The sequence below is a fragment of the Erinaceus europaeus genome, chromosome 3, assembly GCF_950295315.1.
Source record: "Erinaceus europaeus chromosome 3, mEriEur2.1, whole genome shotgun sequence".
In the NCBI taxonomy this organism is placed as follows: Eukaryota; Metazoa; Chordata; class Mammalia; order Eulipotyphla; family Erinaceidae; genus Erinaceus; species Erinaceus europaeus.
In genome coordinates, this window is record NC_080164.1 from 167481681 (window position 1) to 167496016 (window position 14336).

At 42.8% G+C, this 14336-nt stretch overlaps 1 protein-coding gene and 1 pseudogene across 2 annotated transcripts in view; both read left to right on the top strand.

Moving 5' to 3' along the window:
- Window positions 1–7662, top strand: part of SEPSECS (Sep (O-phosphoserine) tRNA:Sec (selenocysteine) tRNA synthase) — a 46205-nt gene extending 38543 nt beyond the window's left edge. For both annotated transcript variants that reach the window (XM_060188263.1, XM_007535112.3), the window contains exons 10-11: window positions 822–912; window positions 3779–7662. In XM_060188263.1, the coding sequence (XP_060044246.1) occupies window positions 822–912; window positions 3779–4088 (401 nt within the window). In that variant the 3' untranslated portion in view covers window positions 4089–7662. The remainder of the gene's footprint in view (window positions 1–821; window positions 913–3778) is intronic.
- A 3782-nt stretch (window positions 7663–11444) lies between these two features.
- Window positions 11445–13905, top strand: LOC132537599 (small ribosomal subunit protein uS19-like; annotated as a pseudogene).
- Window positions 13906–14336: the final 431 nt, after the last annotated feature.

Here is a 14336-nt window from a genome sequence, read left to right on the forward strand (position 1 = left end):
CTCTCACAGGTAAACTTGTTAAATAACGATTGGGGTTATGTTTGTAAAGCAATCCACACGGTAAATCACTCTCAGTAAATAGTAGCTAGTTGTGGTGGCATAAATAAAATATAGCTCCCCCCACATAACCTCAAAAGGATAATTTCTGCTTCCATATGCAGAAGTTGACCTTACTTCATGTTATGCATATGCTGAAATATGCTGTGTATGTTTTAATTTTTATTTTATAAGTTCTTAAAACTTAGTTGAATTTGTTCATGACATTGTTCTGTCTGTTTAACTGGAAAATTCACCCTGTGGTAGGGCAGTACGGACATTCTGTTTCAATCCTGAATGACAAATTTATATGAACATTTTTGTCTGATAGGCAAAACAAATCTTTCCTTATAACTAAGTAGATTAACATGAAATCATGTCACTTGACAACAAATAGGAGCTAGTTTCTCCATATTTGTAAAATAAGACTGTTGTGAAAGGACGAATGCTGTATGGTCCCACTTACACAAGAACTTAGTGTAGTCAGACTCACAGAGACAGAAATGGTAATGGTGTTTGACAGGAACTGGAGGAGGAGAGGCCGGGAAGTGATTGTTGATGAAAAGAGTTAAGGGAGTCTATGGATGGTGGTGGTGATTGCTCCCAGTGTAAATGTTCTTAATCCCACTGTACAATACATTGAAAAACGCTGAAGATGACAAACTGATGTTGCTTAGGCTTTCACACAGAATTAAAAAGTATTCTCTTCATCACTTACTATTGTTTTACAGTGATTTTTGTGCTGGTCAATCAAGGCTGAATGCAATACTATTTTTCTTTTGTAGCTGTGACACTTCAGATGCTAGATGAACACAGTGACAAAGCTGTCACTGAACTTGGCTCAATGCTTTTTACCAGACAGGTTTCTGGAGCCAGGTAAGTGTGTTTTCAAAAGGCTTGGATTTACTAGGCTTTTCAAACTTAACGCTAATCAGGTGCCTTCATGATAGTGAATAGTTCCTTCCCAATAGTCCCCAGGTGTGTGTGAATGATACCTACGAGTTCTAAGTACTCTTTTTACATCTTCCTAACAAAGGAATGCCTACTAGAGGCCAGAGATTTTACATCAAAAGACAACTTTGAAATAATCTTTAGATTAGTTCTGCTTTTTATCATCAACTACAGCTGTATACAGTATAATCTAGACTTTTCCCAAAAGTATTTCATTGACTTTGTTCCTAGTGTGGCCACTATTTATCTTTCTATTTAGTTTGATCTTAATTGACTTCTTTTTAAAAATATTTATTTATTTATTAATTACCTTTTGTTGACCTTGTTGTTTTTTTATTGTTGTAGTTATTGTTGTTGATGTCGTCGTTGTTGGATAGGACAGAGAGAAATGGAGAGAGGAGGGGAAGACAGATAAGGGGAGAGAAAGATAGACACCTACAGACCTGCTTCACCGCCTGTGAAGTGACTTCCCTGCAGGTGGGGACCCGGGGGCTTGAACCGGGATCCCTACACCAGTCCTTGTGCTTTGCGCCACGTGTGCTTAACCCACTGCACTACTGCCCGACTCCCAATTGACTTCTTTTTTAAATATATTATTTTATTATTTTTCAAAGTTTTAAAAAATATTTATTCCCTTTTGTTGCCCTTGTTGTTTTATTGTTGTAGTTGTTGTTGGATAGGACAGAAGAAATGGAGAGAGGAGGGGAAGACAGAGAGGGGAGAAAGGAAGATAGACACCTGCAGACCTGCTTCACTGCCTGTGAAGTGACTCTCCTGCAGGTGGGGAACTGGGGCCTCGAACCGGGATCCTTAAGCTGGTCCTTGTGCTTTGCGCCACCTGTGCTTAACCCGCTGTGCTACTGCCCGACTCCCTGTTATTTTTATTTATTTTTTGCCTCCAGGGTTATGGCTGGGGCTAAGTGCCTACACTATGAATCTACTGCTCCTGGCAGCCATCTTTTTACCATTGTTGTTCCTGTTATTATTTTTGCTGTTGTTGCTCGATAGGATAGAGAGAAATGGAGAGAGGAAGGAAAGACAGAGAGGGGGAGAGAAAGATACCTGCAGATCTGCTTCACCACTTGTGAAGTGACTCCCCTGCAGGTGGGGAGCCGAGGGCTCGAACCAGGATCCTTGGTTTTGCATTATGTGTGCTTTACCCGGTGCTTTACCACCTACTACCCCTTTAAAAAAATTATTTTAATGTTTTTTTATTAAGATACTTTTTATTGGGGGAGAATAATTTTTTTAAGAACTTTTATTTAAGAAGAGTTTCTTTTTAAATTTTTATTTGCTTGTTATTGGACAGAGACAGAGAGAAATTGAGAAGGGAGAGGAAGATAGAGATGAAAAGAGACCGAGAGACACCTGCAGCTCTGCTTCAGCACTTGCGAAGCTTTTCCCCTGCAAGTGGGGGACCAGGGGCTTGAACCCAGGTCCTTGCACACTGTAATGTGTGCACTTAACCAAGTGTGCCACCACCTGGCCTAGGATAATGGTTTAAAGTGCAGCTATTGACACATGGATACAATTCTTCATCTCTCTGTGCATCCTGCCAACAGGTCCTCGAGGTTCTCTCCACCTCTCCCTCCTCCTCCTTTCCCAGTCCTTTGCTAATGTAACTGACTTATTTTTAAGAAACAGTTAGAAATTTGCTTACATAAAACATACCATTGAAATCAAGTTCAGAAATTTACATAGCATTGCTGAATATTACTGACCACAGCCCATTGTCAGCAATTACATAACTTCTTCTGGGTCCTTACAGTAAATTCTCTACTGCCCAGTACTGGTCGGATGGGTGGCATTGCAGTTTGCTGGTCACTTGAGATGACACAGGATAACCAATTACAGCACTTGATTTACAACATTTCAGTATCTGATTAAATGTGTGTGTGTGTGTGTGTGCGTGTGTGTGGTCAAACTCTATACTAGTGCAGAAATAGAGATTTATTTATTTATTTATTTTTGCTGCCAGGGAAATGACATAGTTGCCAAACTCTTGTTCTTAAGATCCTGAGTTCTGTCTCCAGTATCACATGCCAGAATGATGCTCTGGTTCATCCTCTCTTTTCTCTCATTTTGATAAGTAAATCCATTAAGAAAAAACAGAAATGACCCCCTCCACTTTGAAGATGTGAAGGTATTTGTAATTCCCAGAGCTTACACCACCTTCATGGAAGATAAGTATGGTGGTAGGCAAAGTGGGCAGAGGGGGAAAAATTAGTGATAAAATAGATGCATTATGGGGCGAGCACGTGCAGTGTGGCCCTCATCTGCAGTCAGTGGTATTGTAGAGCTCTCATGAAAGTTGTCAAAACAATAAAATCTAGGGGATAGCTTTGTAAGCTAGTAGAAGGTAATCAGACTTATCGTGCTGATCATTCACAGTGTGAACACACAAATATCAAGTCAGCATTTGAACACCTGAAAACAATATAATGTTACATATCATTAACATATTGTTAAACCACAACAAAGCTTAAAAACAAATGATTGGCAAAGAAATAAATTGGAAACAGTGCCAATTAAAAAAGTAAATGGCAATGCACACCATTTTCTAAATGGCAACTGAACCATCCGGCAGTACTTTGCTGCCCGACATAGCAGTTTGTCGTGTAATTGTCTTTTAAAGCTGTTGTGGTCTGTTTACAGAGATGATTTCAAGCTATTTCTGAATTTCATGACTATCAATAGCTATAAGGCTTACTGACATAGATCTCTTTTGTTTATGGGTGTCATCCTACTAACACGGATAGGCATATTCAGTCACTCAATCTGTCTCTTCCAGGGTCGTGCCTCTTGGGTCTGTGCAGACTCTGAGCGGCCACACTTTCAGAGGCTTTATGTCGCATACTGACAGTTACCCTTGTGCTTACCTCAACGCTGCGTCAGCCATCGGAATGAAGACACAGGACGTGGACTTGTTCATAAAGAGACTTGACAAGTGTTTAAAGACAATCAGGAGAGAACAAAAGAGAGAGAATGATGAGTCTGGGGTGGACAGTGAGAAAACCGAAGATGCGGATGTAACCGAAATGGCTTTGCAACTAGATAATGCACTTCTGGGTACAAACACAAACCAGGATTCTTCTTCATAACCTGGGAGGGCTTTCTTGTTGCTAGTTTGGGGGAAACGAGGGCACGGTACATGAGCAAGCAGTTTAAAGGGAAGACATAAAGTGCTGGGTTGTGAATTTGGGCGACCATATTTGATCAGAGAAAAGAGCATCGTCTGAACTGAACTTGTTGGCTGATAATGTCTTTTACTCTGAGACTGCCTTCATCCTGATCAGATGATAACACAGTTAGCATGCTTCCTATTGTTAGAGTATTTGCCAGTTAAAGCATTGTGATTCAGACAGTCTTTGCCAACATAATGACAGCGAGATTACCTGGAATTCTTTTTGGAATGTGTAGGCTGCTTCCTGCTAAGAATTCTTTACCTTTCACACACTGCTCATGTGTCTGATCACACAGAATTTACTTAATTTTTTTGTTTCATGAAGAATCCGAATTAGAGAACTTTTTTTTTTTTTGCCTCCAGGGTTATTGCTGGGGCTAAGTGCCTGCACCATGAATCTATTGCTCCTGGAGGCCATTTTTTTCCCCTTTTGTTTCCCTTGTTGTAGCCTTGTTGTGGTTATTGTTGTTATTGTTGATGTTGTTCATTGTTGGATAGGACAGAGAGAAATGGAGAGAGGAGGGTAAGACAGAGAGAGGGAGAGAAAGAGAGACACCTGCAGACTTGCTTCACTGCCTGTGAAGTGACTCCCCTTGCCAGTGGGGAGCCGGGGGCTCGGACCGGGGTTGTAACGCCGGTCCTTGCGCTTTGCGCCATGTGCGCCCAACCCACTGTGCTACCACCCGACCCCCCCAAATTAGAGAATTTTTAAACATGGCCTAGAGTCTCAAAACAAACTATTCAAAATGTCCTAGGATATAATGCAAATTTATTCTCTACATAAAGGACCAGGAAAATCAGGCCTATTCTGTAGGGAAATAAATGATGACCTATAGATACCAGTGCTGAGAGAACCAGATAACCCAGATGCGGAAATTGTCAGGCACAGACTTTAGTAAAGAAGCTGTTAGAAGCATTTCTCTATGAGGTAAAAGCTGGTAGCCCCAGATGGAGAAGTATCTCTAGAGCTACCAACTACCAAATGCTTCTTGATGTGCCTGCACCACAGAACGCTCCAATCGGGCACAAAGGGAAGGCGTGAACGAACGTTCACTCCCTCAGCAGCGGTGCCTCTCAACAGGGCATGACTGTCCTTATAACTGAGGGCACCTTTGGTTTTCAGAGCTGGGGGGACACGCTCTGGGTGGTGGGTGGGAGCCAGTGTTGCTGTTCACCCTACAGTGGACGAATGAGCTTTCCAAAACACAGTTAGTTATCCAGCCTCAAACTTAAGGCAGTGCTGAGTTCACTTTAGAGAAAAGCTCTAAAAGCAACAAACACCTCAGGTAAAGAGAAGTTTTCCATAGCAACGCTAATTATGCAGAAATGCTTCAAAGATAAGATAGTTCTATAAATGTTATCAACCTGTCCGTAACAGAGACTCACTTGGTAACGTGACTCACTGGTTCTAAACATGACAATTATCAAGTGTCTCATATGTCCCTTGTGTTTTCCCGTTTGGGCAAGTGAAAACTTCGTTCCACTGTTTTGGCTTTCAGCCGTTAGTTTGTTCATGTTCTGTGCACAGCCACTGTCAGGAGCACTTCACATGGATATTTTTTTTTAACACATTTGTTCTAGGGAGGTAAGAATGGGGCAGTGTGAGAACAGGTGTATTCCATCTGCCCTGCCCACATGCTTTGCTTTCTGAGTCTGAAATGCTAGACATCTTGTCTCTAACACTTAGTTTTCTTGCTAACTTTGAGAAACAGACTGATGTCTTATAACCCGAGGAACTAGTGAAGCTTCTAAATATACCCCAGAAATGTCAAAGATGTGTTCCTCAGGACCTGCTCAGTGGGGCACCATTCACAAGCGATACTCAGGGGAAGAAAGGGTTCTGTGGACAAGTACTTGAGGGAATTTGCAGAACCTGCCCGCTAGCATATTCTAGGCTCTAAGAGTCTCTTCAAAAACGTTTGAGTATGTCCTCTTCAAAGATGAAATTCGCTTTTAAAACTAAATACTTGCTGACATGCTTTTGAATATACTTTTGAAAACACTGTGGAGAATGGTTTGTGTTTGTCTCTGCTGTTTGGGCTGTGTTCAAACAAACAAACAAACAAACATGCCAAACATGAGCTCAGACAGATCTCACTCCCATTAATGTAAGTGCTAAGTTTACAGTAAACAGAGGCTCCACCATCTTGCAGGTGAAGATTGTGTTGAGCTAAAGAACTTCATTCTAAATGTTTTAAAAGTTCATTTTAAAATTACATAGGTTTTTTTTTTTGGGGGGGGGGTGTTAAATAGCTCAAATTAAAAATAGCTATGGAAATTCATTTTATTTTATCTTTTTTAAATGGTTCCCCCATACTCCCATCCATGGCAATTCATTTTAAAGGAGTAAACCCTGGATTAAAATGGTATGAGTGAGTGAGTGAGTGAGTGAGTGTGTGTGTGTGTATGTGTGTGTGAACTCTGGGCAGAGTTGTCAAACTAATAATGCCTAAAGCTTGCAGCAAACCACGAGTTGTATGAAAAGGAGTGCAGGGTCGTTGCAAATGTAAATGTGAGCCAGGCAACTTGAAGCCCAAACTGCTTTATCAGACACATTTATATTGTGTGATCATCATTTTGCTTAAGAAAGACCAGAGCCAAGAGACCAGCAGATGTTTTTCTTATCTGCAGTAAAGCAGGAATTCTTTGGCTTCAGCTGCTGAATAGATGAATAATTCTAACTGAAGATTCATCACATGAATTCACATGCAAGTGATCTAAGTATATTGTGACATACCATTCCTGGTACGTCAGTCGGCTAGCTATAGCTTTTATTGTCGCCTCTTTCCAGAGGTTTTGGAATTCCAGCTCTATCTCTTCCTGCTGCTTTAGACTTGACCTTGACCTCATAGAATTTATGAATCTTGGAAGAGATACAGGTTCTATATAATCAGGGCTTCCTTTGTCCCCAACCTTAGTGTCTTTTTTTTTTTTTTTGCCTATTTCCTATTTCGTGTATAAGTTAAAATGGCCACCTACTTACAATTAATTCGTTTTAGCTTGCTACTGTTAATTGATAAGCCTCACTTTCCTCTGAGCTGTGGTAGAAGGGCCAAGGGTAATGCCGTTCCCGTGACTAAGATGCTCTCCTCTGTTGTTCTGACAACCTTTAGTTGGGTCACCAGGTAGACTTTGTGAGTTTGGGTTTCAAAGTCATTGGGTCTAGTAGTCTGCCCAGAGAAGAAAACTGAGTAATACAAAATAGTCTTTAGGTCACCACACGGTGTGTTAGACACACAGCAGGGAATGGCATTTTTACTCCAACTCTCCATTTTGGCTCTCACGTCCTCTGCAGATAAATTCTCACTCTTGGGATGATCCGTGATACTGGCCTTAGGAACACAGTGTTCAGCTCTAAATCTTTCTGTTGATGTTTTTTGCATTAGTTGAACAAAATTATAGACCATGAATCATTAAGTAAACATCTGTTAAGCCAATAGGCACTTGATACACAGAATGATATATTTAAAAATAAATTAAGCTTTTTTTTTTTAAATAACATTTTGTCCCAGTATATGACTCTATTGTAATTTGTTTCTTAAGCCATCCCATAATAAGAACTATCTGTGAGGCCTAAGCTACAGAAAGCGCATTTAATCTTAGAAGACTACACACCCATAATAGGGGAGAGTAAAATTTAAAGAAAATATCAGTAATTCTTTAAATCAGTGTTGAATTCCTGGGTCATTTCACAGAGAAAATGGCTAGTAGTTAACAACGGCAAACCCTGATGTGTCTCTTAAGGCATTCAGAAAAACATTTTGAACAGATCGGCATTTGGTGTTTTTGCACTTTCTGTATATTGATCTACCATGTTCTCAACTGGTTTTGTCATTTTTACATTCGTGAGTCTGATCTTGTTTTATAACTTAAAAAAAAAAAAGTCCTGTTCTCATCTACAGAAGTTTGATCTCCTTTTGGATGGCACATTATGTGGATTAACATATCTCTTAGTGGCCATTTGTAATATGTCTCATCTACTTCTTAAGACACACGTCAAAGACCCACTGCATCCTTTTGAGCCTTTCCCTATGTTTTCAGGCTCCTCTTGGTCCTTGTGGTATGTACGTACATACGGTGGTGAACTGAAAGCTAACAAATGTAAATTGAGAGTTTCTCACCTTAGATTTTGCACTTGCACCTAAAGCCCTGGGCAAAGTCTGGGAACACTTCAACTGTCTTTGTGTTTATCCGGTGGTTTCATCGTCAGCTTGGACACAAATGAGGGAAAGCTCTGCTTAACTTACGATTTTTGCTGATGCCAGCCTGCAGACCTATATATTTACCAAAAATAAAAAGATGTTTACAAAAAAAAAAACATTTTTAGATGTAGACTGTTTAGAAAAAATAAATTGAGTTGTATAATTTATTACTTGAAACAAATCTTTATTTAACCATTGACCACATTGTATTAACCATTGACTGCATTGTATTATTTTTACCAAGTCACTGCCACAGATGAAATCTGAAAGTATAGACTGTTTATGCAAAATGTCATGTTCATTTGGCTCCTGCCCAACTTGCCATTGTTGAATTTCTTTCTTTATAAGTTCTTTTTATTTATTTATTTTTATTTCTTGGTTAAAATGTAGCAGCAACAGGAAATAGAGAATTGCTATTTATTTCTCTCAGCTTGTGACAGCTTCTGTAAGTTGATCAGATGTTTACAAGTGAGATTTTTAAAAAGCACATTGTTGTTACAGAACATTTCAAGTAGAGGAAGCCATGAAACTCAGTGCCCATCACTCAAATTTGACACATCAATTGAAGTCCAATGTTCTTTCACCAACACTACCAGTCATGTCTTTTCCTCTTTATTATTTTAAAGAAAATCTCACACCATTTCAAGGTGTGGCTCACATGTCAATGTGTATCTCCAAAGTATAGGACTCATTTATTGTTTTTGTTTTTAAGTACAATTATAACACTTAAAAATTAATAGTGATATCAGATATGTTAGTGTTCACATTTCTCTGCTTTTCTCTTTGCATTTGAGCCAGAATCCAAATAAGATTCCCTAAGAATAGATTTTACTCAAGAGGAAGAAGAGGGACCAATGGAAGTTAAAGTATAAGAAAAGGAGATTAGAATTACTTGCAGCGAGGGGCTGGGTGTTGACGCACTTGGTGAAGTGGATAGGTTACCATGTGCAGGTTCAAACAACCCAGTCCCCACTTGCAGGGGAAAGCCTCATGAGTGGTGAAGCAGGTCTGCAGGTCTCTCTCTCCCATCTAGACTTCCCTCTCAGTTTCTCTCTGTCTCTATCCAAAAAGTGAATAAGGAAAACTAAAAAGGAAGTTGATCTCCTGATGAGATGCTCACTCCTTAAAAAAATAAATATTTGCAGTGGTGCTTTTTCTTTCTTTAAAAATATTTATTTATAGAGAAATGAAAAATATTTATTTATGATAGGACCAGAACATTGTTTTAGCCTGTGCAGTGCCAGGGACTGAACCTGGGTCCTGATGCAGGGAAGTCCTGCTTTCTACCACTGAGCCAATTCGGCTGAGGTATATTTTCAACAACCTTCCAGGAGTTAAAAGATTACAGGATTTATGGCAGAGATTCATAGTCTTCAGGGGCTCTTAAAGACCTTCCCAGGTGCTGGACAAATTCCAACTCGACCTGCTCCAGATTTCACTGGGCATCATGAGAAAGGCATCTGCGCCCACAATCCTGTATCAAATTCTAGTTCAGCAGCAACTTTCTTAATATAAGGCTGAGAATCAGAACTAGGCCTATGAGGCAGTGGGGGTAATGGTTCCACTACAGAGGTAACCCTTATTCTAAGTCAGTGAATGAAGGCGAATCCAGTGATTACACTGGGGTTCAGCCAAGCATGGTGAGCAGTGAAGCGCAGAGCACCTTCCCAAGTCTGATGTTTGAGGGGTGAGGGTAGGTAGCAAATGTCTGTCCCTCCCTCCCTCGGGAATAGATCAGAGGTGCTCTGTGTGATGCTTCAGTGAGAAAAGCCTAACTTGGCTTGTTGATCAGTCCCATTAGTAAAGAGAACAAAGAGACTTTTAGGAAGCCCTTGGAATTTTTCTTTTCTTTTTTTTGCCTCGAGGGTGATTTCTGGGGCTCAGTGCCTGCACCATGAATCCATTGCTCCTGGAGGCCATTTGCCCCCCCCCCCTTTTGTTGCCCTTGTTGTAGCCTTGTTGTGGTTATTATTGTTATTGTTGACATTGTTTGTTGTTGGATAGGACAAAGAGAAATGGAGAGAGGAGGGGAAGACAGAGGGGGACAAAAAGACACCTGCAGACCTGCTTCACTGCCTGTGAGGCGACTCCCCTGCAGGTGGGGAGCTGGGGGCCTCAAACCTGGATCCTTAAGCTGGTCCTTGTGCTTTGCGCCACGTGCACTTAACCCGCTGTGCTACCACCTGACCCCCTCCCTTGGAATTTTTTACTATAGAGAGAAAATTGAAATTAAAGGGTCAGGCAGTGGCACATCTGGTAGAGCAAACATTCCAACGTGCAAGGACCTGGGTTCAAGTCCACAGTCCCCACCTGCAAGAGGGGAAACCTCATGAATGGTGAGGCAGTGCCGCAGGTGTCTCTCTCCTCTCTCCCCCCTTCCTTATTGATTCCTTTCCCTTCTCTATCCAATAAATAAATAAAAACGATTTTTAGAAAGCTGAAATTGGCCACAGGCAACAACTTTTGGACACCCGTGCTTTTCTGTTTCCTTGTAACGGGAACTGACTTGTTTTCATTCCTTCAGTTTCCCGCACTGGCTCTCCTAGTGCCCAGTTTATTCCGTTTGCCATGCCTGGTGACGTAAACCTCTCAGGGTAGGAGTGGGTGGGAGGAGGGTGGCAGTGGGTGAGATTGGCACCTTTCACCTTGTTAACTTTTCTGGGAGGCCAGTCCAAATGCTCTTTGTTGTCTGTCTGCTAATATCAGCAAATGGACCTTTTAACATCAGGAAATTCTGTGCTTTGTTTGTTTGCCTTTATGATCATTGTCTGTTTCCTGTTGATTCTCATCTATTTGCATTTAGTGTATTCTGGGGCCAGCTTGGTTTAGGCTATTCCCCAGGAAAGAATAAACAAACAAACAAACAAACAAACAAAAACCTGCAACTAACCAAACTGCTTTCTGTCGACATTTCCATGGAGTCCAGTGCTTCCTCGGCAGCAGGTGTGTGGCCTCATGCCACTTGCCAACCCCCCACCCCCCGTTTATAATCAATAAAGGACTGTGGCCATTTAAATGTTTCCCTAATACTGATGTAGAGCGATGCCATTATAACTCGAACTTGTACTGCCATGCAGATGGTGGAAATAATCATCCCATTCTGGCAGCTTCGTTTGCCCCTCACTTTTAAAAGATGGGCTGAGCATCAGGCATCCAACGGTTCCAGCAATGGCAGCAGGAAGGCAAGGTCCCTGGCAGCTTCCAGACTGGCTTTTGTGTTGGCAGTACCCCCCCCACACACACACACCACCACCACCACCACTAGAAGAACAAGTTTCTCTTATTTATTTTCCCTTTTTGTTGCCCTTTTTTTTTTTTATTGTTGTAGTTGTTGTTGTTAGTGATGTCCTTGTTAGATAGGACAGTGAGAAATGGAGAGAGGAGGGGAAGACAGAGGGGGAGAGAAAGAGAGACACCTGCAGACCTGCTTCACCGCCTGTGAAGTGACTCCCCTGCAGGTGGGGAGGCTGGGGTGGGGGGGCTTGAACCGGGAATCCTTATGCTGGTCCTTACACTTCGCGCCACGTGCGCTTAACCAGCTGCGCTACTGCCCGACTCCCAGAAAAGTAAGTTTCTAATAAGTGGGAAGAGGTTCATTGCAGTGGGGACCCCACCCCAAATATCCAAGTGAACAGCTCCTGATAACCCTTCGCAGTCAAAAAATGGCTTTCCCAGCAATTTCAGAAGCCAGAACTCCCACCTTCTGCACCCAGAAAGGATTTTGGTCCATATTCCCTGAGGAGGGAAATGCTAGGGGAAGATGACCAGAGGGCTCTGAACCTCAGTTCCATCAGGATCCTGAGAGAGAAGAGGAAAAAAGAAAGGGCATTCAAAAGTAGCAGTAGGTGTGACTTAGAAAGGAAGAGAAGGGGGACCATAGAAAAAATGGGGAAATGTATAAAAATATAGTTACAGAAATAATAGTCAACCCATACCTGTGATCTTAGGAGAACTGCCAGAATTTCCAGTAGAGGGAATGGTGACTTGGAACTCTGGTGGTGGAAACGGTGTGGAATTGTACTCCTGTTATCTTACAGGTTTTTTTTTTTAAATTTTTTTATTATCTTTATTTATTTATTGGATAGAAACAGCCAGATATTGAAAGTGCAGGGGGTGATAGAGAGGTAACTGCAGCCCTGCTTCACCACTCGCAATGCTTTCCCTCTGCTGGTGAGGACCAGGGGCTCGCACCCGGGACCTTACATATTTTAACACATGCATTCAACCAGGTGTGCCAACATCTGGCCCCTTTATCTTATAGTTTTGTAAATCGATATTAAATCATTAATATAAAATGGCCAAATGTTAAAAAATTAAAATGGTAAGAAAATGGCATGAGGGCAATATTAAAATTAAACATTTTATGTATTTAAAAAAAATGTGTCTCTCCCGCTGCCCTCATCTATTCCAAAAGCCTAACCATAATCCCCTGGACTGCTCCTGCCACTTTCCTGCCACTTCTCACTTGAGAAGTAGAGTGAGTTCAGCACAGTGACAACAGTTTCCTTGGCTCTCCCCTTCTCACCACCGTGTCCCTCAGTTCGCCTTCTTCAGTTTTCACTACGTTTTCCCCTCCTTTTCTTTGACATGCTGGAGGACCTTAGTCAAATAACTCTTGAACAAATGACCAGCTAACCTGTTCATGCTTGAGAAATAACCAGTTTAACACGCATCCATTCTAGAAAAATTTGCTTTTAACCAACTTGGAACAAAGAACTCAGGGCCGCGTCCATCCGGCTCGGGGGAGACCGGGGCCGGGCTGGGGACTGCGGCGGCCTCGGGGCGCGCTGGATGCGGGGAGACGCGGGGCGGCCGAGGGGGGCGGCGGGCTCCCGGGCGCGGGGCTGCGCTCACCGCGTGTGCGGGCCCCGCAGGCGGAAGTGGAGCAGCAGAAGAATCGCACGTCGCGCAAGTTCACCCACCGCGGCAGGCAGAGACCAGCTGCTGATGCAGCTGCACAGCGCGTGGCAGCAGCGGCGGCGGCGGCCGAACCCGGGCTGCAGCAGAAGCCGCTCTCGCTGCTCTGGCGCCTGCGCAAGGCCAAGAAGGCGGCGCCGCCCATGGAGGAGCCCGGGGTGGTGAAGACGCACCTGCGGGACATGATCCTCCTGCCAGAGATGGTGGGTGAGCAGCACGGTGGGCGTGTACCAAGGCGAGAGGCTCAACCAGGTGGAGATCAAGCCCGAGATGGTCTGCCACTACCTGGGCGAGTTCCCCATTACCTACAAGCCCGTGGAGCATGGCCGGCCCGGCATGGGCGCCACACACTCGTCCCACTTCATTCCGCTCAAGTAGCCGCAGCAGTAAAGCCTGAGACCTTGCCAAAAAAAAAGAGAAAGAAAGAAAGAGAGAAAGAAAGAACTGAGGGAGTCAGGTGGTAGCGTAGCGGGTTAAGCCCACGTGGCGCGAAGCGCAAGGACCGGCTTAAGGATCCGGGTTGAAGCCCCTGGCTCCCCACCTGCAGGGGAGTCGCTTCATAAGTGGTGAAGCAGGTCTGCAGATGTCTTATCTTTCTCTTCCCCTCTTTGTCTTTCCCTCCTCTCTCCATTTCTCTCTGTCATTTCCAACAACGACGACAACAATAATAACTACAACAATAAAACAAGGGCAGCAAAAGGGAATAAATAAATAAATATTTTAAAAAGTGAGAGAAAGAAAGAAAAAGAAAGTGTAAAAGGCAGTAGCCTTGAAATTCCCTTTTTATGCAGTTGTTTGTTAAGTGCTTTTAGTATGAGTTGCTTGTAGTATGAGGTGTAAAATTCCTTGCCCCTTCCCCCTTGAATAAACAGGATCTGATCAGTGAAGGCCACCCATAGTTCAAAGGACCCTACATGGGGATAAGCCTTATCAGGACCTTTGAACTGACTTTGTGGTATGCAGCCCACCGGATGGGTGGTCATAGCAGATGGCAGGGGGATGTGGCGACCCTGCCTGGTTGAATTCTATTGGTTGTGTGATCTTAC